This window comes from Trichechus manatus, unplaced genomic scaffold, assembly GCF_000243295.1.
Source record: "Trichechus manatus latirostris isolate Lorelei unplaced genomic scaffold, TriManLat1.0 scaffold00213, whole genome shotgun sequence".
In the NCBI taxonomy this organism is placed as follows: domain Eukaryota; kingdom Metazoa; phylum Chordata; class Mammalia; order Sirenia; family Trichechidae; genus Trichechus; species Trichechus manatus.
Genome location: NW_004444149.1, coordinates 2228274 through 2249431, shown reverse-complemented (window position 1 = coordinate 2249431; position 21158 = coordinate 2228274). Strand labels below are relative to the sequence as shown.

General features: G+C 50.1%; 1 protein-coding gene across 2 annotated transcripts in view; it reads right to left on the bottom strand.

Moving 5' to 3' along the window:
- KCNN3 (potassium calcium-activated channel subfamily N member 3) overlaps positions 1–21158 on the bottom strand; it is a 186662-nt gene that overhangs the window by 124026 nt on the left and 41478 nt on the right. For both annotated transcript variants that reach the window (XM_004388556.1, XM_004388555.2), the window contains exon 2: positions 5576–5671. In XM_004388556.1, coding sequence (XP_004388613.1) covers positions 5576–5671 — 96 coding nt within the window. The remainder of the gene's footprint in view (positions 1–5575; positions 5672–21158) is intronic.

Below are 21158 nucleotides of genomic sequence, written 5' to 3'. Positions count from 1 at the left end.
GACCTTAGTAAAGGTGTTACATCCCACCCTAATCCTCTTCAACATAATCCAATCTTGCCTCATTAACCACAGGCAGAGATTAGGATTTACAACATAATAGGAAAATTACATCTATCACAAAATGGAGGACAACCACACAACACCGGGAATCATGGCCTCACCGAGTTGACACAAATTTTGGGGAGACACAATTCAATCATGACACTAACTGAGCACTTGCTATGTGCCAGGCTCTGTCCGGCGTGTTGGGACTCCCCGTGACATTATCCTGGAGGCAATCCCAATGCACTCTATTTCCCATCTCTGGGCTTTTGCTAAATTTAAGACCCCTGCCTGGGATGTCCCTTCCACCCTGTCTGCCAGACAAACATGTCCTCATCTAAGCTAAGGGCTTTGCATGTATTAGCTAATTTGATCTGCACAACAACCCTTTGTGATAGGTACTATGATTGGGTCCATTTTACAGAAAGGAAATGGACTAAGAGAGATTAAGTAAAACAATGAGCATGACTTGAACCCAGGCAGGGCTGGTCTAGAGTCAGTGTTCCCAGCCACCTGCTGTCCCGCTTTCCAGGAATGGCACCAGAGACATTCATTACAGCTGTAGATTCACTCAGGGTTGGTGCGTCCTTGGCCATGAGGAGGGGCAGGGGTTGGGGAAAAGAAGCAAAGGTGATCTCAGGGTTTCTGGCCCAGAGGAACTGGCTCCTGTCCCACCCTCTGCACTGAGTCAAAACCAAAAACCAAACCCGTTGCCGTTGAGTAGATTCCAACTCATAGCGACCCTATAGGACAGAGTAGAACTGCCCCACAGAGTTTCCAAGGAGCGCCTGGTGGATTCGAACTGCAGACCCTTTGGTTAGCAGCTGCAGCACTTAACCACTATGCCAGCAGGGTTTCCTCTGCACAGAGTAGACCCCCGTTAAATATACGCTGAGTGAATGAATGAGCTAGACAGGTAATCAAGGGTAGGGAGGGGGAGGATATTAGAGGAGTGATAAAAATGTCTGCGTTTAATGGCACGTGCCCATGGCATCTAAACTCGAGCCCACCACCTCGGCAGAGGAGGCCGCCCTGTCGATCTGGGCATCATTGGAGACATCACCAAGCCCCAGGAGTGGACAAACTCTCCAGGGACAGCACAGTTTCAGTCAAAGTTTTGGTAAATACACAAAAATGCATTGTTTTTTTGGTTGCTGCTGTGGTTGCTGTTTCCAGGAGGCCTGAGGAGAACAGATACCTGAGCCTTTGAAAGCTCCCTGCCCCAGAACACTGAGAGGAGAGATGGAAGAAAGGCGGAGGCAGCCATCTTCAACTACAAAGGCTGCCACGTGGGAAACGCCAAAACCAAACCAAACCCGTTGCCGTCAAGTCAATTCCAACTCATAGCGACCCTACAGGACAGAGTAGAACTGCCACATAGGGTTTCCAAGGCTGTAATCTTTATGGAAGCAGATTGACAGGTCTTCCTCCTGCAGAGCAACTGATGGGTTCAAACCACCAGCCTTTCAGTTAGCAGCACTGCACCACCAGGGCTCCCGGTGGGAAACACAGGCACCTTCTCTTCCCTGCTCAAGACGCAGAACCAGGGCTGAGCAGAAGTTACAGCAGGGCCCATTTCCTCAGTGGGAGGAAGACTTGCTAAAGGCTCATGCTGTCCGGTAGTGGGAGAGCCGACCTCACGAAGCCATGGGTGCAGCGTCCCTGGTGGAGACCACACAGAACATGGGTTGGGGAATGGACTGAGTCACCTCCAAGAACGCTCCAACCCTGAGGCTCCATGACTTGAAACCAGAGTTTGGTTGAGAACTACCCAGTAGTCTTTCAGAATTCTTCTTCCTCAAAAAGATAAGCAGTATAAACTAACAAAGAGGAATACTATTCTAGAAGATGGAGTCCCTGGGTGGTGCAAATGGTTAACATGATCGGCTGCTAACCAAAAGGTGGGAGGTTCAAGTCCATCCAGAGGCACCTCAGAAGAAAGGCCTGGTCATCTACTTCTGAAAAACCCCACAGAGCACAGTTCTACTCTGACTCACATAGGGTCTCCATGAGTTGGAATCCACTTGATGGCAACTGGTTATTCTAGAAGGTACTCTCAGCTTCACAGGCGTGCTGGACCAGGGGCTGGGACCTGAATGTGAGCATCGGGGAGGGTTGGGGGGAGATGGGGACATAGTCATCTGGTCCCCAGCCACTAAAATTTAGCCAACTCACCAACAACTGTTGTGGATAAAGGAAGTGGTGGGCAGATTCTTAAACACTCCTGACACCACCCCACAGAGGAGATGACACAGCTGTACCCTGACACTGTCCTGCTTCACGGCAGATGAACAGCAGCTGGGCTTCCCCTATGGACGGATGTTTTCCAAGAGCTGCCTTCTGGATAACCACTGTCAGCCATGCTTGGGATAACTCCTCCCTCCATTCTCAAGAACGTTTGGTGAAGTAGGGGGTCAGAAAAACAAGGAAACGCCTCAGTGAGATGGATTGACGCAATAACCACAATAGGCTCAAACATACCAACGATCATGAACATCGCAGAGGACCAGGCAACGTATCGTTCCGTTACACGTACGGTCGCCATGAGTCACAGCGAACTCAATGGCAACTAACAGCAAGACTCCTTCTCAGGAAGCAGGACCCCAGCCAGTCACGTGCCACACCTAACCCAGAGAATGACGAAATCCAGGGATAGGGATTTAGGATCCCCAACGAACAGATGAGGAAACTGAGGCCCAAGGCCCCGGAGCTAGATAATAGTATCACTGGCTTTGGAAACCAGATCTTTGAAATCCAGCATGCTTTCATTCAAAATTGAAAACACCTGCTGTTTGTCAGCCATTGTGGGGGAGGGAGGGGAAGCTGGAAATGCAAAGGTCAATGATGTCATTGTCCCCAGCGTTGGGGAAAAGGACACAGAGCAGAAAACTACAATACAGCTGGGTGAGGTGCATGCAAGGGGACCCTGTAAGGGGACAACCCTCGGCTTTCTGACTGTTGGGGCCCAAACCATTCCCACTTCCCTCTGGCAGGAGAAGGTCCAGCTATTTGTGCAAAGAACTTCACTAGAAAAGTAAGAGGCACAGAGCGAGTCAGCTGTTGGTTATCCAGGGGGTGGGTGCTGGGAGCTGAGAGTACAGGCAGGGCTGGACCAGAGCCGGGAGGAAGCCTGACCACCTGCCGGTACCAGACAGTCGTGACTGTGACCATCTGGTGTGGCTGGCCGGTACAGGGACTGGGGCCCAGCTGGAAGCAGTGGGGCAGAGGTCAGTAGAAAGGAACCAAAACCTCCATTTCATGAAAGCCCACTCTGTACTCTACATAATACCGACCGGCTTAAGCATTCAGCAAAGTGGGTGATAGGACTCCCATGTCTCAGTTGCGAAAACTGAGGCCAGAGAAGTTGGTACTGGCCCAAGGTCATGCAGACTGAAGTGTCTGAGTCACAGTTCAATACCACCAATTTTACTTCGTTTCTACAAAGCATGAGTGTCAGGACAAGATAAGTGACCCAATCTACTGTTCACAATTAGGGCTCAAACAGCAACGGGCCATGATCGAGGATGGGGCATAGGACGCCCAGCTAAGTGCTGGCCTGTCAGCTGTATGGCCCCGCCACCTGGCCAGAACTGAGGTCGCAACCACAGCTGGGCCAGATCTGGTCTAAGAGCCAGGGCTGCAGGTCCTGGGCTGGGAACAAGGTGCCCAGGGGAATCAGAAGGTGGACACCTGGTCTACCCACCCCAATGCCTGCAGCAGAAAAAGGAAATAGTCAGGCTTGGGGAACCATAGTGTGTGGTGGAGTCTAGGAGATGCTTCTCTTCCTCCCCGTCCCTCAAGGCTGCATCATAATTGAGTGTTATGATTCTGCCTTTTTCCTTTGTGTGTGACGCCTTCCGCACAGGTCAGGGTGATACCCAGTAACAGAGACTCCCCGTAGATGAGGACTCCCTGGGTTCTGTGGCTGGTTTGGGTGCGGCGGAACCTGGTCTAGAGCTCAGACAGTTGGCTCCTGATGCTATTTTGTCCTTTGCCCCAGTTCTTCCTGCCTGTACTCCTGACTCCTTCCTGGGCTTGAAAGGGCACGGGTCTGGATTAAAGTTAACCAGATTTGTTCTGTTCAGACTGCAGGAAGGAAGCTGCTTGGAGGCATCTGGGACTCAGCACAACTTCTGTCCGGGCACCTGAGACTCTCCAGAGGCTAAAGGTCCCAACTGTCTAGATGAGTGTCCTCTGGTCATTGGCAGACTGGGGCCCGGCCAAGATGGCCCAGAGCCAAGGATTCTGCATTCAGCCAGCCACTGGGGCAGGGCTGCCTCCCCACAGCCTGACACTCCAGGGAAGCGGACGGCACCCGCTTGAAGGCAGAGGTACCCACACCTGCATCCGCCAGCCACTCTGCTCAGAAAACACTGAGTGACAGAACGGACCCATGTGAATAGGGTTTTACAGTTTACAAAGCACGCTCCCATGTACTGCCTCATTCCATCCGCACAACAACAGCAGTCGGAATGAAAGCCCCCGCGCTCTAGATGAAGAGACTAAGGCCCAGGAAGGTTACGGCGCTGGCCAAAGACAGCGTGAGAAAAGGTTGTGGCCGAGCCGTGACCCCAGTTTTTCTGACTCCGAGTTCTGGTCTCTGTCTCTCTCTCTCGCCTGCTGCCCAGATGTGGATCTAACTGTGCTCCTCTGGCCAAAGGGCCGGGATTGTTCCCAGATTCACATGTGTGTGAGGGAAAACATCTGGATAGTTTCTGGCTGCCCAGGTCCACAGCAGAGCATGTCAGCCTGCAGGACCAGCTGCAGGGAGACTCACTGCCTCAAGGAGATGCCGCAGGTCTGGATGCTCCTGTCTGACCTCCCCAGCCCTGGTCAAACCCTCCTCCCTCTGTCAGCCAAACTGGAACCCCCCCCCCCCGGGGCCCCTGGCACTATTTCTTCAGGTGCTGAGTCTCTCTTGGGCAGCCAGAAACAGCCTCCTCCACTGTCTCAGCCTTCCATCCAGAAACAATACCTCCCAGCCCGGCAGAATCCAGCAGGTGGGACGTCTACACCCCTCAGAAGGGGACTTCCTAAAGATATTTGCTGTAGTGTGTGTGTGTGAGTGTGTGAGCATGTGTGTGTGTAAGCATGTGTGCGTGCAGGCGTGCGTGTGTAGGGGAAACACAAGGTGGACCTACTTCACTGGATGGATTCAGGGCTCAAAGTCAGAAAAGATCCAGCAAGAAATAGAGAAGGCAAAGCAGCTCATAAGGGGCCCTCACATTGCAGTGGTGCTAAAGGAGGGTCCTGGGCAAGACGGCCCCCCGCCCCAAATCATGACACCATACGTTTGCCTCTGGGACCCCAAATGAAGATGTTGTCACAGTTGTTCTAAAGTCCCAGAGCAGCTTCACAGTCCCTTCTGCCACTAGGGTCCAGACCAGAAGAGAAGAACCGTGAGCTTGGACACTGTCTTGTAAAATCATCCAAGTTGCTGCATCGGGGGCGGGCTTTAGGGTGGGGGTGGGCTCAGCCTAGAGCAAGGCAAAAGGACAGCCGCTCCCTGAGGGCTGAGGGTGAGGGCACCTACCTGGACTTCACGCGTGTGATAGGCGATGATCAGACCCAAAAGGATTATGGTGGACAGACTGATAAGGCATTTCAGGGCCAACGAAAACATGGAATCCTGCAGGAGAAATGGAAAGAGAGAATTAGGGAGCTCCAGGAAAAGTGCGTCTCCCTTGACTCTGAGGAGGAGGTGGGGAGGTGCAGGGGCAAAGAGGGACTGTCATCCCCCCCTCCTGGGAGCAGGGCGCAGCCCCAAGTCAGCCTGGGCCGTTCCCGGTCTCAGCAGCCGCCCTGAGCCTCTGTTTCCTAGGATGGAATCGTATGTGCATCCCTAAGATGACCCCTCCTTGGTTGTGATACATTATGTTTGTTATAGATGGCTAGATTCCGTTTGCTGATATGTTATGTAGAATTTTTGCCTCCGTGCTCATAAGTCATCGGAACATAATTCTTTTTTGTGCCGCTATTATATGGTGTGAGCATCAATATTATGCCACGCTGGGCCTCTGTTTTCTCTTAGCAAACCTGAACCAGAGGATTTCGAGGTCCCTTCCATCTCTAACAATGCAGAGTTCTCTCAGGAATGAATTACAAAGTCCTCCCGGTAGCTCTCATCTGCTGGCTTAGGCCAAGGGCAGAGGAGGGAGGCCGGGGAGCCGAGGAGCTAATACCGGCAGAGAGAAGAGGGGCGAGCATGGGATCGGAGAGGGGTACTAGGCAGGAGAAGGGCCCTGAGGGTCGGTCCTGCTGGGGGTGTGGGCGGCAGGGATGGGCCACACAGTCTTCAGTGCAGCCTACCAGTCCTGGGGCAGCTTAGAGAACCTGCAGCTACTTGGTTAGGGACATGGGCACCCGGGCCAGAGAGCCGAGTCCCAATCCTAATATCCACTTACTGGCTACAGACCCTTGGGCTGCTAACTCCACCCTGTGGTTCTCTGCTGCTTCATCTGTAAGACAGTGGTGATACCAGCACACCTCACAAGGTCATTATGAAAAATAAAGGCGCTAGCATATGTAGGGAGCCTAGAACTGCGCCTAGATATGTAAAAGTGACCCCTTAGCTCCTAACATCATTTACTTTGCATCCTCTGCAAATTCTGGGCATCCGGGTTAGGGACTTGGTGCACTTTTGGGCATTTGGAAGGTAGGAGGGAGAAATGGCTCCTAGTCCTTGGGGAAGATGGGAACACAGCCCCGAGCACAGGTAGCAGGTGAGATGGGGTAGCATTTCCACGCAGGTGCTGCGTGCCGACCTTGCGTTCTGTCCCAAGAGATGTTATGTCACATCAAACCAGCCCCTCCCTGGCCTTAAGGAGCTGGTAATCATCACAATGCCCCGTTTCCCTAAAGCACCTTACAGTATACAAGGCAGATTTGCATATTTGTTCTCATCCATCCTCACAACAGTCCTTGGCCTTTATTCCAATTTTATAGCCATTACAGCAGAGGTGGCGGAGGGAGGGTGGGAAGTGGCTTGCGCCAGAGTTCAAAGCCAAGGCCTCTGAGTCCCAGCCTAGGGCACTGCCCACAAACCCTCAGTCACACTCTCCAATGGGAAACGGAAGAAAAATGTAAGAAAAGTCAGTTTAAACAGAGGAGCCCTAGTGGTGCAGTGGTTAAGAGCGACAGCTGCTAACCAAAAGGTCAGCAGTTCGAATCCACCAGCCACTCCTTGGAAACCCTATACAGCAGTTCTACTCTGTCCTTTAGGGTCGGAATCAACTCCACGGCGATGTACCAGGTTTAAATGACAGTCTAAGGCAATAGAAGGTATTTCAAAGACAACAGAAGGTATTTCAAAGGTAGGAAATGATTCATTGCCAAGTGAAGCTTCTAGCAGGGCTAAAGGAGTTTGAGGGAGGAAGACATCACTGTGGACAGAGCAGAGAAAGCTCTCAGAGACAGGATGCAAGTATGGCCACCACTAGAGTAAGTGGAAAGGGGCCCTGGTGGTGCAATGGTTAAACACAGTGCCACAGAAGAAAGGCCTGGCAATCTGCTCCTGTAAAGATTACAGCCATAGAAAACACTATGGGCAGTTCTGTCCTGTCACATGTGGTCACTATGAGTTGAAAACCGACTCGACAGCACCTACCAACAAGAGAAAGTGAAGGGCTTGGGTTTGAACCTAGGACTTCCAGATTCCCAAGTCCACGCTCTCAACCACCCTGAAGCAGATCATTTGTTCATTCATTCACTCTTTCTCATTTGCTGAGCATCTATTAAATGTCCAACAATGTGCTAGATGCTGTTAAGATGTATAAAGAGAGGCCTTGCCCTCCAGAAGCTTCTGGTCTGCTTTATACACAGACTCCAACTTTCTACCCTGTCTGGGGTCACCCAGCTAGGGGAGAAGTCTCCATTCTATGCTTCCCGCAAGATGGCTAAATATAAGCCAGGCTTCGTTTATCTCACCCGTGTTCCACAGCTTAATGAAGAGTAGCCTGCAGTCATTCACCCAGCTCAAGTTTATGGAGGTGTCTTAGCAGGGATTGGTGCTGTGCTGGTCCGAATGTGAGCACAGAGAAAGAGCAGGGTTCCTGCCCACAAGAGGGTTCCAATCTTTGAAAGCACTTTTTGATGCCTGCACCCATTGCCGTCAAGTCGATTCCAACTCATGGTGACCCCTCGTGGTACAGAGTAGTACCGCTCCATAGGGTTTTCAGGGCTGTATTCTTCACGGAAGCAGATCGCCAGGTCTTTCTTCCATGGTGCTGCTGGGTGGGTTCAAACCACCAACCTTTAGTTTAATGGTGGAGCGCAAACCATTTCCGCCACCCAAGGACCTCTTGATGCCTGAAACACCGCTCAAAGCACCAGACCGTGATGGAGCTGAAGACAGCAGCCAGTCAATTCAGGGACAAGCCTCCCTGCAGTAATGCACTGGGGACAACTCACAATCGTTCTGAGCCAAAAATGAGCATATGTTTCTTCTCAAAGGGGTCTGAAGCCATCTGGGGAGCATCACGCCAGGGAAGGGTTTGAGTGCGGCTACACATTTCAGCCTCTCATTTATTCATTTATTTTTTTTGGCAGATATTAACTGAAATCAGAATACAGATCTATTTCATCATTTGTAGAGGAAGAGGCGAAGGGAAAGAGGCCATATGCTCTCTCTCTCCTTTGGGCCTCTTCCTTTGTCCTAAAGCCTTTACGTAAGACGCAACTCTCAGCCCTCCCTGGTTTGGCCAAGTGTAACTTCCTTGGGTGCTTCCAGCCCCACTGGGATAGCACGCTGTCAGACTCATCAGTGGGTCATTTGCTACTCTGTAGATTTCCTTGTCTTCTCCACCGTACGCCAAGAAAAAATAAACCATCAAAACGTTTTAATAGCTGGAAAACACGTCAAAGAAGTCTGGCTAGACTAGAAATGTTTTCTATTTGTTAAAATGTTGAGTTATTATCTTTTCTTTGCTGCCTGAGCTCCAACGAAGCTTGAAATTGATATGGCTCTTCGGGTGATGGCCACAACACAGGACTGGCTAATTAGCTGCCATCACACCCCACGGTGGGACACCTGCCACGCCCGCTCTGCCCCACTCACTCCTACCTGAGGGTTGAAAAAAGACTCACGGGGCTGGAAGGCAGTCCTGGGGTCAACTGGTCAACTTTTCACCCCCCGCAACTCAGTCCTTCTCAGTAACGAAGTAATAGCCCTTAACACACAGGAAGCGTTAGGGATTATTTTCCATTTGATGAGAGTTGCTTTTTTTTAAAAAGCCATTTATTTCTAAATGCCCAACAACATTAAATAAATTTGGGGATACTCATTGATGAAACACTATGCAGCCACTCAAAATAACTTCTGTAGAGAATATCTGAAGACATGGGAAAGTTCCATGATAAAATATTAAGTGGAAAACTCAGAATTCAAAGCTGTATAAATGGTGTATTTTCAATTATTTTTATTTGTTATACATATTTTTTTACTTTTTAATGTAAAACGAGACTGTAAATACCCCTAGGTGTTGGGGTGATTTCTTTCTTCTTTTTGTTTTTATTTTTTTCCAAATTTTTTACAATGAGAATATACTATTTTTATAATCAGAAAGTTGTTTTTTTAAAAAAAAAATCTGAGCTTCAGACTTCTAGAAAGAGGCTTCCAGGCAGATGGGGTGATTCCTCTTTATTTGTGACCTGGCAGGTACCCTGTCTTGGGTGACTGTAGGAAAACCCACTCACCTTCAGCCTACCCTTTTGATGGAGATAAAGGACGTGAATCTCCAGTCTTTAAATATCATTTCAATTACTTGATGTCCCTTTCCTATTATAACGCTATACAATGTCAGCACACTCAACTCACAGCAGGAGATTATACCCACCTGCCAGCTGAGGACTGGGGTGTTCTATATCTCTGGGGCTGGGCAGAGTGGTTCACGCACACCCCATATGATTTTATTGTTCGTCATCTGAAACCCAGTCTACCAGAATCCACGGAATAACATATTTATACTGTATTGCCTGTTTCACGCTCTGAGTACAACAGGTGCTGAATAAGTACCTCTTTTTTTCTTTTTAATTGTTGTACTTTAAGTGGAAGTTTACATTTCAAGTTACATTTCTCTCATACAAAAATCTATACACACATTGCTATGTGACCCTAATTGCTCTCCCTATACTGTGACAGCACACTCCTCCTTTCCATCCCGGATTTCCCGTGTCCATTCAACCAGCTCCTGACCCTCCCTGCCTTCTCATCTCACCTCCGGACAGAAGCTGCCCATTTAGGCTCATGTATCTACTTGAGCTAAGAAGAGCACTCTTCACGAGTATCATTTTATGTCCCATAGTCCAGTCTAATCTTTGAAGAGTTGGCCTCGGGAATGGTTTCAGTGTGAATAAGTACTTCTTAAAACTACTTAATACTGGTACTTTTATTTTTAGCTAACATTTATTGAGTACCTGCTATGTGCCAGGACCTATATACCATGCTTCCTTCCGCCTTAAAAATGACCTAGGTTCCCATGTAAGTTGCTGTCTCCTGAGTAGAGGCCGGCTACACCTGTCAGGTGTGCTGTGGAGGACAGTCCTAGCAGGGCAACGGCGGGTGGACCGCATTCTTGCAAAATGCCTCAACCATGTGGTCCTTGCTCTGCTTCCAGCCATACGCCAACCCGTCACAGATATGTGATTCCTATAGGGTCGCTGTGAGTTGGAATCGACTCGATGGCATGGGTTTTGGGTTTGGATAGGGTCCTAAGGCCCCTGGATGGTGCAAATGGGTTGTACTTGACTACTAACCTAAAGGTTGGCGGTTTGAACCCAGCCAGTGGTGCCACAGAAGAAATGCCTGGCGATCTGTTTCCATAAAGATTACAGCCAAGGAAACCCTATGGAGCATTTCTGCTCTCTAACACATGGGGTAGCCATGCGCCAGAATCGACCTGACGGCAATGGGTTTGCTTTTTTTTTTTGGTTTATAGGGCCCTAGTCCCCGGGCAGTGCAAAACAGTTAATGCAATAGGCTACAAAAGGTTGGCGGTTCGAACCCATCAGCCGCTCCGTGGGAGAAAGATGTGGCAGTCTGCTTCCGTAAAAATTTACAGCCTTGGAAACCCTGTGGGGCATTTCTGCCCTGTCCTATCGGGTTGCTATGAGTCGGAATCGACTCCACAGCAGTGGGTTTGCTTTTGGTTAAGTCCCTGGGTGGTGCAAATGGTTCATGCGAGAGGCTGCTAACCAAAAGGTTGGAGGTTTGAGTCCACCCAGAGGCGCCTCGGGAGAAAGGCCTGGCAATCTACTTCCAAAATATCAGTCATTGAAAACCCTGGAGCACAGCTTCTACTCTGACACACATGGGGTTGCCATGAGTCAGAGTCGACTTGACGACAATTGGTTTTACTGGTTTATAGGGGTCTCCCCCGCAAGATGGGCCCACTTTTAGAGAGGAGGAAACCGTAGCTCCAAGGAATTAAAGAACTTGGACATGCCAACAAATGGCCAAATCTGCATCTGAACACCTCAGGCTTCGCACTCATATCTACCTGCCCCAGGCTCTGTGACCTGCCCCTTTGCCCACATCCCCACTGGCTCCTTCGGCCACGCCTGCTGGCCTCCAATTCCCGCAGTACCGGCTTCTCCAAGCTGCCCCAGCCCTGGCTCCCCTGAGGCGGTGTGGAGTGTGATGGAGTGCCTTCCCTGGCTTCTGAGCCAGCGGTGTAAATCGCTCTCCTGGCCTGCCTTGCAGCTTGCAAAGACAGGCCAGAATTGTAATGATTACAGTAGATCTTCCCAGAGACTTTGAAGTTCAAAATGCGTTTTACTGTTTGGAACATTTTAAAATAACTGAAAACTCTGCTTGCAGGCAGAGCCCTGGAGGAGCTTTGAACTGAAGAGAAATACTAGTTTAACTGAGGAACGGGTGTGCGGCCCCTTCCCCAACCAAGCTGATGCACCCCACAGCAGGGTGTGTGTGTGTGTGTGTGTGTGTGTGTGTGTGTGTGTGTCCATACATCATTGCTGTCGCTGGAACTCCTAAAGGGGCAGAGGTGATACCATCTAAAGTCTGTGTTAAGGTCTGACATCCCACTACATTTTGTGCATTCAATTTGGGGAATACAGTAATTGATGTAGAAATCTCTTCTGTTTAATAAGGTCAACTTTTCCTTCAATTTCATGGAGAGGCTCCAAAATCGATTGATATTCAGCACCCGCTGAACACTGTGGCTCTGTAATGGTTGTCCTAATTAGACACTCTTGCTAATTAATGCTATGCAAATTAAACGGCCCCCGACCCACTGGAAGGGAAGACTGAGTTCCAGGTTGATGTTCTCTGAGGGGTCCACACACTCCCTCCCTCAAGCTGGGGCTTCCACCTCCGCGCCAAGCCCCTGCCATCTTCCTCCCTCCCTCTCATCCCGCCCTGTCTGAGATCTCACCTTCTCACCCACTCACCACATCTTTATCTCGTGTTCATCTCCTAGCTCAGGTCTCTGAGTGGCGCAAACAATTAAGCACCCGACCATTAACCTAAAGGTTGGCAGTTCAAACCCACCCAGCTGCACCGTGGAAGAAAAGGCCTGGCGATCTGCTCCCATAAAGATCACAACCAAGGCCGTCTGGGGTCTTAAAAGCTAGCAAGTGGCCATCTAAGATGGATCAGTTGGTCTCAACCACCTGGAGTAAAGGGGAATGAAGAACACCAAAGACACAAGGAAAGCCTTGGCCCAAGAGACAGAGAGGGCCACACAGACCAGAGACTTCATCAGCCTGAGACCAGAAGAACTAGATGGTGCCCGGCTACCACCAATGACCATCCTGACAGGGAACACAACACAGAGTCCTGGATGGAGCAGGAGAAAGGTGGGGTGCAAAACTCAAATTCTAGTAAAAAGACCAGACTTAATGGTCTGACTGAGACTGGAGGAGCCCCAGAAAGCATGGCCCCCGGACTCTCTGTCAACCCAGAACTAAAACCATTCCCTGCCAACTCTTCAGACAAAGATTAGATTGGACTATGGGATATAAAATGATACTTGTGAAGAGTGTGCTTCTTAGCTCAAGTAGACACATGAGACTAAATAGGCATCTCCTATCCAGAGGTGAGATGAGAAGGCAGAGAGGGTCAGGAGTTGGTTGGATGGACACATGAAATCAGGGGTGGAAAGGAGGAGTGTGCTGTCACAGTATAGGGAGAGCAATTAGGGTCACATAACAATGTATGTATAAATTTTTGTATGAGAGACTAACTTGAATTGTAAACTTTCACTTAAACTACAACAATTTAAAAAAAAAAAAAAAAAGATAACAGCCAAGAAAACCCGATGGAGCAGTTCTATCTTGAAACACACAGGGTCACCATGAGTCAGAATTGACTCAAAGGACACAGGTTTGCTTTTCATCTCCTAACTCAGGCTCATCCTCCCAGGAAGAGCTGCCTGATTTAATAGGGTCCATGGACCCTCCTGGCATCCTCAGAGCAATGGCCCAACCTGGCTCCTGCCAGAAGTTAGCCACCAGAGTCCTATTTGGGTCACTCATGGCCCAGACCAAAGTCTCTCAGGCTCTTTGTACACTTGGACTGTCCCACCTGGGAGCAGGAGAAATAGATGATGCTGTCACAATGGGATGGTGGCTGGTGGACTGGGCGGGGGGCTTCAGAGGGTGCTTGAGTCTCTGACAGCCCTGAGAATAGAGAAGTCCCAAGACCCTAGGATGCTTCATCACCAAAGAGGGCTCTGGGGAGGGGCCCTGGGCTTGGCCTCAGAGGACACAGAGAGTCTCGGCCTCCTCTGTGGTGAACGCCTGGCCTTAGACAAGTCGCTTCACTCTTCCAGGCCTCAGTACCCCCAGTGAAGTGAGCCTCTGGACCAAACAGTCCCCTAAGGCCTAATGGACTATGGCCCCAGGCACACAGCGGCCTTGACACACACACAGATCAAAGGGACAATCCGCACATTTCTTTTTACCCGTGATGAAATTGTGAGTGCAAAATGGCCAGCAGCAACACCCACTCGTGCCACCTTCTCCCCAGACAGAAGGTGTGGTAGTTCTAGCCATGCCAGAGAAACCGAACCCACTGCCATCGAGTCAATGCCGACTCATAGCGGCCCTATAGGACAGAGTAGAACTGCCCCCATAGGGTTTCCAAGGCTGTAAATCTTTACGGAAGCGGACTGCCACATCTTTCTCCAGCATTTTTAGCCATTGTTGTCATCTGGTGTCATCAAGTCGGTTCCGACTCAGAGCGACCTTATATACAACAGAACGACACATTGCCCAGTCCTGCGCCATCCTTACAATCGTTGTTATGCTCGAGCCCATTGTTGCAGCCACTGTGTCAATCCATCTCATTGAAGGTATTTTTAGCCATAGGGACTGAAAAAGATTTTCATTGTCTCTTTCTAAATAACATACGATTTGAAATCAAAAGACCAGAATTCAAGTCATGTCTTTGCCACTCACGAGCTGTGTGACACTGGACTTGTTGCTTAACCTCTCTGATCCTCCGTTTCCTTCTCTGCAAACCAGGATTAACGGGACCCACCCACACTTTCCTCCCAGATGTAGCGGGCTGAAGTGAGATAATCCATTTTGCACACACAGGAAACCTCACATTCTCTAGCAGCCATAGGTCCTTTTTCTTGCTCCTCAGACTACAGTGCAGTAAACAGTCTGGAGCTGTGGAGAAACCAAAAATCCCATTGCCATCGACTCGATTCTGACTCATAGGGACCCTATCGGACAGAGTAGAACTGCTCCATAGGGCTTCCAAGGAGCACCTGGTGGATTTGAACGGCCAACCTTTTGGTTAGCAGCCGTCGCTCACCGTAGCTCTTAACCACCGCGCCACTAGGGCTCTACAAGCTGCCAAAGGTACCTCCGATATTAGCATTTTATGGCTGCAACAATTTACAGAGATGCCCCCCAGGCATTTCAGAGACATACCTTTAGCCATCTACAATACATTCAGTATTTACTGAGCATTTACTGTGCCCCAGGTGCTGTACCGGGCACTGGGGAAGTGGAAGGGATACCCAACGCCCCACCTCTCAACCTGCTGAATCTGGAATCATGCCCAGGGTCTCCCAAGGGCTCACCACAAGGCTGTTGCCCAACCATCATCATCCCCTACTTTCAACCCACTGAGTGAAGTTGATGAGTTCCTACCATCCTCGTCATCCGCTCCCCACTGGACACCGTCCCGAGCTCTCAGCTCTGCCTACAGTGCAAGGTCAACAGGGCATGTGACATGGGTCCTGGAGGAGGAGTTGGGCTGGGACAAACAGAAATGGGTGGAAAGGGCATTCGAGGAAAGGGAAGCCACATAAGCAAAACACCTAGGCTGAGAGAGAAGACCTGCAAGTGATCCCTCTGGGCTCAAAGGACCAGGGTGTGACAGGGACCAGAGGAGGTGACCCCAGAGAGGTGGCTGAACCTGTCCCCATATCCTGAACATGAGGCAAAGTGTGCAGACTAATTCGTGAGCAAGAGGGCTTCAGAGAGCGCCCGCTCCTCAAAGATGCTATTTTTTTTTACTGAGGATGCAGGCTCCATGCAGGCTATGCAGATGAGGAGTGCCTGACACTTTATTCTGTGTCACCCTCTATAGGCCACGCTTCAGGCACCTTTCCTAAGTTCCCGAGCCCACTGTGTGGGGCAGGTGGTGCCCTCACCACAGCTTCCAGGGGCCGAACATCACTGCTGCCTTTTCTATACCCAAGCCACCTTCTTACATCATGGAGATTCCATTCTGGGCTCAGCCCCAAACCTCAGGGTTGGGGAATAAAAGCCTGAGGCATATTCCCAGTGAGGGGGCAGCAGAAGGGAGGCTGAACCCTCCACACCCCCCTCTCTGTTCCCAGGTGCTAGCACATCATCATAAGCCAGCTAACCAAGGTCGAGAGGGGTCTGACCTGTGCCCATGGGAACATGGAAAGATGGTTTCTCAGAGCCCTGTCCTTACTCTTCCTGTGTCCCCGGCCACTGTCCCCACCTGAGGTCCTCATACCCACCATCTAAGCCGGCAGCTTTGTTACTTGCCTACATGGTACATAGGTTAACCTCTGCACCAAGAACCCCATGGCCGGCCCTGTGCCCCGCCTGCACCCTTCCTGAGCCAGACCAAGCCTGGTGTCACTCTGGCAGCCAATGCCTCAGCTGGAGGGACCAGAAGGACTTATCATTTATCCACTGATGCTGTTACTGTCTCTCCCCCTGACTAGAACATAAGCCCAGAAGGACAACATTTTTAATTTCATTAGTTTCTATATCCTCATGCCTAGAACATTGTCTGGTACATAGTAATTGAATAAATATAGTTGGATATTGTTATGGATTGTCTTGTGTCCCCAGAAAATGTGTCTCAACTTGGCTAGGCCATGATTCCCAGTATTGTGTGATTGTCCACCAAGATTAGGTTGTATTTTGAGTCAATCTCTTTTGAGATATAAAAGTCAGAATCGAGCAGAGGGACAGGGGGACCTCATACCACCAAGAAAGCAGAGCCAGGAGCGGAGTGCATCCTTTGGACCCAGGGTCCCTGTGCTGAGAAGCTTCTAAACTAGGGGGCAATTGATGACAAGGACCTTCTCCCAGAGCTGACAGAGACAGAAAACCTTCCCCTGGAGCTGGCACCCTGAATTCTGACTTCTAGCCTCCTAGACTGTGAGAGAATAAATTCCTGTTTGTTACAGCCATCCATTTGTGGTATTTCTGTTACAGCAGCACTAGATAACTAAGACAGATATTGAATAAACGAATAAAGGGAGCAAAATTTTGAGATGTGTCAAGTAGCAGACCCTCCCATCCTGAACATCCACATTAATGAAAACTAAAAAAAAAAAAAAAAAAAGTCACCGTTGAGTTGATTCCAAGTCATGGCAACCACATACATGTGTGTCAGAGTAGAACTGTGCTTCCACAGCGGGTTTTTCAGAAGCAGACCATCAGGCCTTTCTTCCAAAGCACCTCTGGGTGGATTTGAACTGCCAACTTTGCCCTTAAGCATTTGCATCAGCCAGGGTCTCCTATGAAAACCAAAGGGAGGTGATAAAAATAACAGCGAACATTTCCTGAGCATTTACCACGTGCCGGGCACTGTGCTAATTATTTGAGATCCTCGGAACAACCCCATGCTAGAGATGAGGGATCTGAGGCCCAGAGAGGTTCAGTCACGTGCCCACATCCCTAGGTGAGGAAGACGTAAAGGCTAGATTCAAACCCGGGCAAGTCTGAGTCAAATCTGTGCTCTCACCACTGGGAGGCGGTTCCTCATGACAAACAGGATGTGAATCGCCGGAACCAGGCCCTCCAAGGCCCAGCCTTCCTGGAGGACTGTCACCCCATCTCACCTGCTCCTGGAGAGACCTCAGTCATCATCCCACCATTAAACCTGGGGCTCTCACCGTCATGATAGATGGTGAGCGGCCTGAGGTCAGGCCTGGCTCTGCGTTATCTACAAGTGTGGCCCAGATTGGGCCATCTCCAGGAGGGCAGACAGGAAACGTGGAATGAAGGGAAGCTGAAGGTCCCGAAATAAAACTCATAAAGTCAGGTTGGCCTGGGGCATTTCTCTGCCGCCCCCGCCCCCGTCACTCCCAGAAGGAGATGGAACGAGATGTCTCAGGGACATCATGCAGTTAATAATGAGGGCATTCAGCTCTGCAAAGAGGGTGTCCTGGCAATGCTCAGTGAAGCCACCCCGATGACCAGGACACCAATTAAGAGGAAATGAGTCTCCCCAGGCCTTGGCTCTCCCGCAGTTCGATGCCCCAAAGAAGGCAGAAAAAGGTCTTTCCGAAGGCCATGCTACCAAAATATCAAGTTGGACGGGTCACCCCACAAGGCCACGAACATAATTCCAATTAAGGAGATTGTGTCCTTTACAAGATCTGGGGCAGAAGGGAGCTGGCATAAAATGAATACTCCACTGTGTGCTTGCTTATAAATTATTTTCCTGCCCGACTTCCAACACTGGCCAAGATCCATGCGATTCAATCAAATTCTTTATTGCACGTTTGCCATGTGCCAGGCACTGTGCGGAGTGTGGGAGGTGGAAACACACACAGGTCCGGGTCTCCTTAAAAGCAGTTTGGTGCTGACTGCTCCTAGTTATCCAAAAACTGGCTGGCCCTTGGTTTCCCCACCCTAGGACTCTTCCAGGCGCAAAGCAAGCAAGCACTTAACAAATGTTCATCGGGTCAGTGAATGTGCAAAGGTAATATAGCCTCAAACTCTTGAGCTCTACACAGTGGTAGAGCAAAACGTGGGTGGGAGTGTATCTCCCTACCCCACCAGAGAGCATAATAGGGGTGGGATGGAAGCCCACCATGTACCAACAGCCTGGGTCCTTCTGGAGCCTCAGACCTTGGCCCCATCACAGAACAATTAAATCAGGATCTCTGCAAATGAGGCCTGAGCACTGAGGTTTTTTTTCAATCCTGATTATTCTAATGTGCATGCCAGGAATGAGAATTGCTGCTGTAGGGGCACAAGAAAGGAGCCCAGAAGGCTGCGGCCACCATCACAGCTTTGAGGAGACACCATCAAACCTAAGCAATGGAACCCCAGAATCTCGGGGTCAGAAGGAAACTTAAAAGCCACCTGGTTCAATGGCCTATGCCATTCTTCTTTCAGATTCCTGCCATGCGGTCATCTGTCCTCTGCTTGAATACCTCCAGGGACAGAGAACTCAATTCCCCCTGAGGCGGCGCACCTCTGCTTCCATGGCTCTGACTTTTTCAAGGAGGTGGCTTCACTTTCTCAGCGACTAAACAAGCAAGTGCCTCCTCAAAGCCCTGCTCTGACTGGGGTTTCCTCCGTGCGTACGCCAATGTCCTCGCTCAGTGAGCTCCCTCCCCGGACACGTACTCATCAAAATGCAGAATGCCAGGCCTGGAGGCACCCCTGGAGATCAGCTAGCTCCATACCCTCCTTCTGCATGAGGAAACTGAGGCCCTGTGAGGCTAGCTTGCATCCTATCATATAGCAGCCAGTGTCAGAGAAAAGTTTAGAACCCAGGTCTTGGGGCTCCCTGGCCTGTGCTCGCAGGGGCAGGCAGCCCTGCCCACCCATTTTTCCCACTTAAGAAAATATAACAGCCAGTCCCTGAATTCACCTATTCTCCGAAAGCTTAGTCTCCCTATCCTGGAAGTCACCCCCCAAACCTTTCTCTTGGTCAGTCTGCTTCCTTCTCCAAGACACAATCAGCCCCTGATTATCCTTCACCCTTCCCTGCTTGTGGAACGTGAATGAATGTTCTCGGCCAGTCAGCAATTACATGACCCCTGTGGTGTCAGAAAGCCCCGACGGCCTTCTGCAGCTCTGGTGACTACACACCTGTCACTCTGCATCTCCTCCTGACGGTCCCGACCCCATGCCTTCATCTCGGGACAGGCACACTGAAGGCCTCTGGCCTCAGCCCCAGGATCCGCCCCGGCCGCCTGCGGGTACACAGTCACAGAGGACCCCCCGGCCTTTATTTACTCCCCAGACGTGGCAAAGCCCCACAGGAAGCCGCTCAGTTTTCCGTCACCGCGAGGAGTTTTCCTTGCGAATATTCATTGCTCCTCTTGCCAAAAGGAGCCCTGGTGGCGCAGTGGTTAAAGCCATCAACTACTACCCAGAAGGTCGGTGGTTCAAAACCACCGGCCGCCCCGAGGGAGAAAGATGTGACAGTCTGCTCCCGTAGAGATTTACAGCCTTGGAAACCCTATGGGCCGCTACCGAGTCGGAATCAACTTGACAGCAAATGGGTTTGGTTTGGGTTCCTCTGCCAAGGCCGTGGTCCCCCTATTCCTCCAGATTGCAGAAGGCTCCATTTTCTTAAATGTTCTGGAATGTTTGGAACAAATAAATATGCTTTCCGGCCAGCTTGCTTTAGTTTTCTCTTATTATTGGATGAACCCCTGAAACTATTGCCCTGAGATCATGTTTAAGCCTTAAACCAAAACCATCCCCTGAAGTCTTCTTAAAACCAAACAAGAGTTTAGCTTAACTAGTAAAGAATGTCTGCCTTGAGCACTGTGCTCTTTTAAGAACTATCTATATGGGATCAAATTGACAACAGCAACTTGAAAGATTAGATGGGAACCTTAGGGGGCGGTGGGTTTATGTTAATGAGGGATAAACAACTCGGTAAAGGAGGGTGAGAATGGTTGCACAACTTGAAGAATGTAATCAATGTCACTAAATGGTACATGTAGAAGCTGTTGAATTGGTGTATGTTTTGCTGTGGATATTCTCAATAACAACAACAAAATAAATAAAATATATATGTGTATATATATATATATATATATTTTTTTTTTTTTTTAAACTGTCTTGCCCCTAAACCAATAAAATGGCAGGAAATCACTTTGGTCTGCAGAAAGCTGTGAGTGCACAGGGTTCCTGGCAAGTGCTGAACCAGAGCAGCCCCTGCGTCCCGGGCTTCTGCTCTGCCTTCCCATCCGCTAGCCTCACGCACACCTACCTCCCAGGTCCTCCGCGGAAGCTGTGGTAAACCAATCACAATGAACTAGGTAAATTCCTGCCTGGCTCAAATGGTTAAATGCTCGACTGCTAACTGAATGGTTGGTGGCTTGACCCCACCTAGAGGCACCTCAAGGAGCCCTGGTGGTGCAGTGGATAAAGCGCTTGGCTGCTAACTGAAAGGTCAGCGGTTCAAACCCACCAGCCGCTCGTGGGAGAAAGATATGGCAGTCTGCTTCCAGAATGATTACAGCCTTGGAAACCCCATGGGGCAGTTCTACTTGTCCTACAGGGTGACTATGAGCCAGAATCGACTCAACGGCACCCAACAAAAACAACGGATGCACCTCAGAAGAAAGGCCTGGTGGTCTGCTTCCAAAAGGTCACAGCCATGAAAACTCTATGGAGCTGTTCTGCTCGCACACCTGGGGTCACCATGAGTGGGAATCAACTCAACAGAATCTGGTTTGGTTTGGGGTTTAGGTCAATTCGTCTTCAGACCGATACAGCTAAATAAGAATGTTGATTCACAGCACCTGATAGCCACAGAGAAACACGTGTTGGTTTGAAAGACACAAACCGAGGCCTGCGGACCACCCGCATCCTGCACCTCTTGGCCTCATCACCCCTGCCAGATGGTCTCCCTTGCCTCTCCCTGCAGCAGGCGCCCTCTCCGCACCAAGGCCTCCGAG